The sequence below is a fragment of the Leishmania major genome, chromosome 20 (assembly GCF_000002725.2).
Source record: "Leishmania major strain Friedlin complete genome, chromosome 20".
NCBI classification, from domain to species: Eukaryota; Euglenozoa; class Kinetoplastea; order Trypanosomatida; family Trypanosomatidae; genus Leishmania; species Leishmania major.
In genome coordinates this window covers 76,385-77,783 of record NC_007261.2, presented here as the reverse complement: position 1 = coordinate 77,783, position 1,399 = coordinate 76,385, and the positions used below count along the sequence as shown (strand labels likewise).

At 61.0% G+C, this 1,399-nt stretch overlaps 1 protein-coding gene across 1 annotated transcript; it reads left to right on the top strand.

Moving 5' to 3' along the window:
* Nucleotides 1–450, top strand: LMJF_20_0230 (conserved hypothetical protein; the record flags this gene model as incomplete). Its single annotated transcript, XM_001682725.1, has 1 exon — nt 1–450. The coding sequence occupies one exon, from the start codon at nt 1–3 to the stop codon at nt 448–450; it is 450 nt and encodes a 149-aa protein (XP_001682777.1).
* Between the last annotated feature and the right edge of the window lie 949 nt (nt 451–1,399).

Sequence of the window (1,399 nt, the reverse complement as noted above, 5' to 3'; positions counted from 1 at the left end):
ATGCGGCAGTCCCCCACGTCTCTCTACGTAGACTCGATGCACAGCAACACGCTCACGGATCACCCCCTCACGCATCGCAGCAGCCGCGACGAGCTTGCGTACCGCAAGCGGAAGCTGACGGAGCGTGGGCAGTATGAGCAGGCCGCAAAGGCGGAGGAGGAGGCGACCCAACGCGACCGCGAAGGCAAGGCTGGCGCAGAAACGAAAGAGTACTACTGGGCAATACTCTGCGCTGTACTGGGCTACTTGGCCGCTCACGCTCTGGTGTTCAACTACTATTACCCAGATGACCTTCGGCCCAACTACTCACCTGACCGCGGCTACTTTGACGACGTGGCGGCACGGAGGGAGGAGCTGGAGGCGGTAGACGAGATGGTGGGCTTGTCGGTGCTGGAGAGCGTGTATAGCAAGCGCAAGGCTGCCGTGAAGCGCCGGCTCGAGGGCAGCTAAGTGCACATGTGAAATGGGCTGGGAAGGAAGGTGTTAGGACGGCGGTAATGCACCATGCACTAATGTCAGCTCGCACCACAAGAGTGGTCGCTCGAGTGGTATGAGAGCAGACCTCGTGTCTCCCGGACCGTAGCGCTTCCTGTCCTTTCTGTACAGCGGCCATGTGTCTCCTTGCGTCACGGTGCACGAGGCTTGCGCGTGTGTCCTCCGTGAGTTTTTCGTCTCCACCGATTTGGGTCTCATCGGGGTGTCTGCCATCTTTCGTCGCCCTCCCCTTTTCTCGTTATCACCACCCCCCTTCCTCTAAAGTGCTTCGCTCCCGCACAAACACCCGCATGTCGCCCAGCACAATTCGCCGCGCTTCCGGCGCGTGAGTGCCGGCCAGTGCTCTTGCGCAGCCTGCAGTGCTTCCCTCTCTGCTCTGTCTCTGTCTCCGGGTGCGCATGCTGTTGCTTCTCCACACCACACGCATTGCAGGCGAAGCCTTCTAGTTGTTTTACCGCTCCCTGAGGTTGGTGACTTCTCGACGCGGCCGCAGACGCTGCAGACGAGTGGGGGAGGGCACGAACGCCCCCCTATCCCACCTCTCGACTCTCCTGCAGCTTTGACACACGCATTCCTGCGCGTGCATCGTCGCTTCACGCACCCTTTTCTCCCTCTCCCGCTCTCTGATTCGATTCTCATGGTGTCTGCTGCCCACTTCGCAGGTTGTCTTGGGACCTGCAGGGAGGCACTGCAGCCGCGGGCGACGTAGTGTCTCTATCTCTCGCCTCCCCGGCGTCTTCTTCTGCCCCTCTCCCTCCAGGGGAGAGCCCGCTCTAGTCCCTCGACCACGTCTAGCGCCTCACTGACGTTGGCTCGTGCGGGTCGCGCCCCGCGACTCGAACCTCGCGCATTGTTCTTCTTTCCGTGTCTCTGGGCCTCTTTCCAGTAAACGTTCACGTTGCTA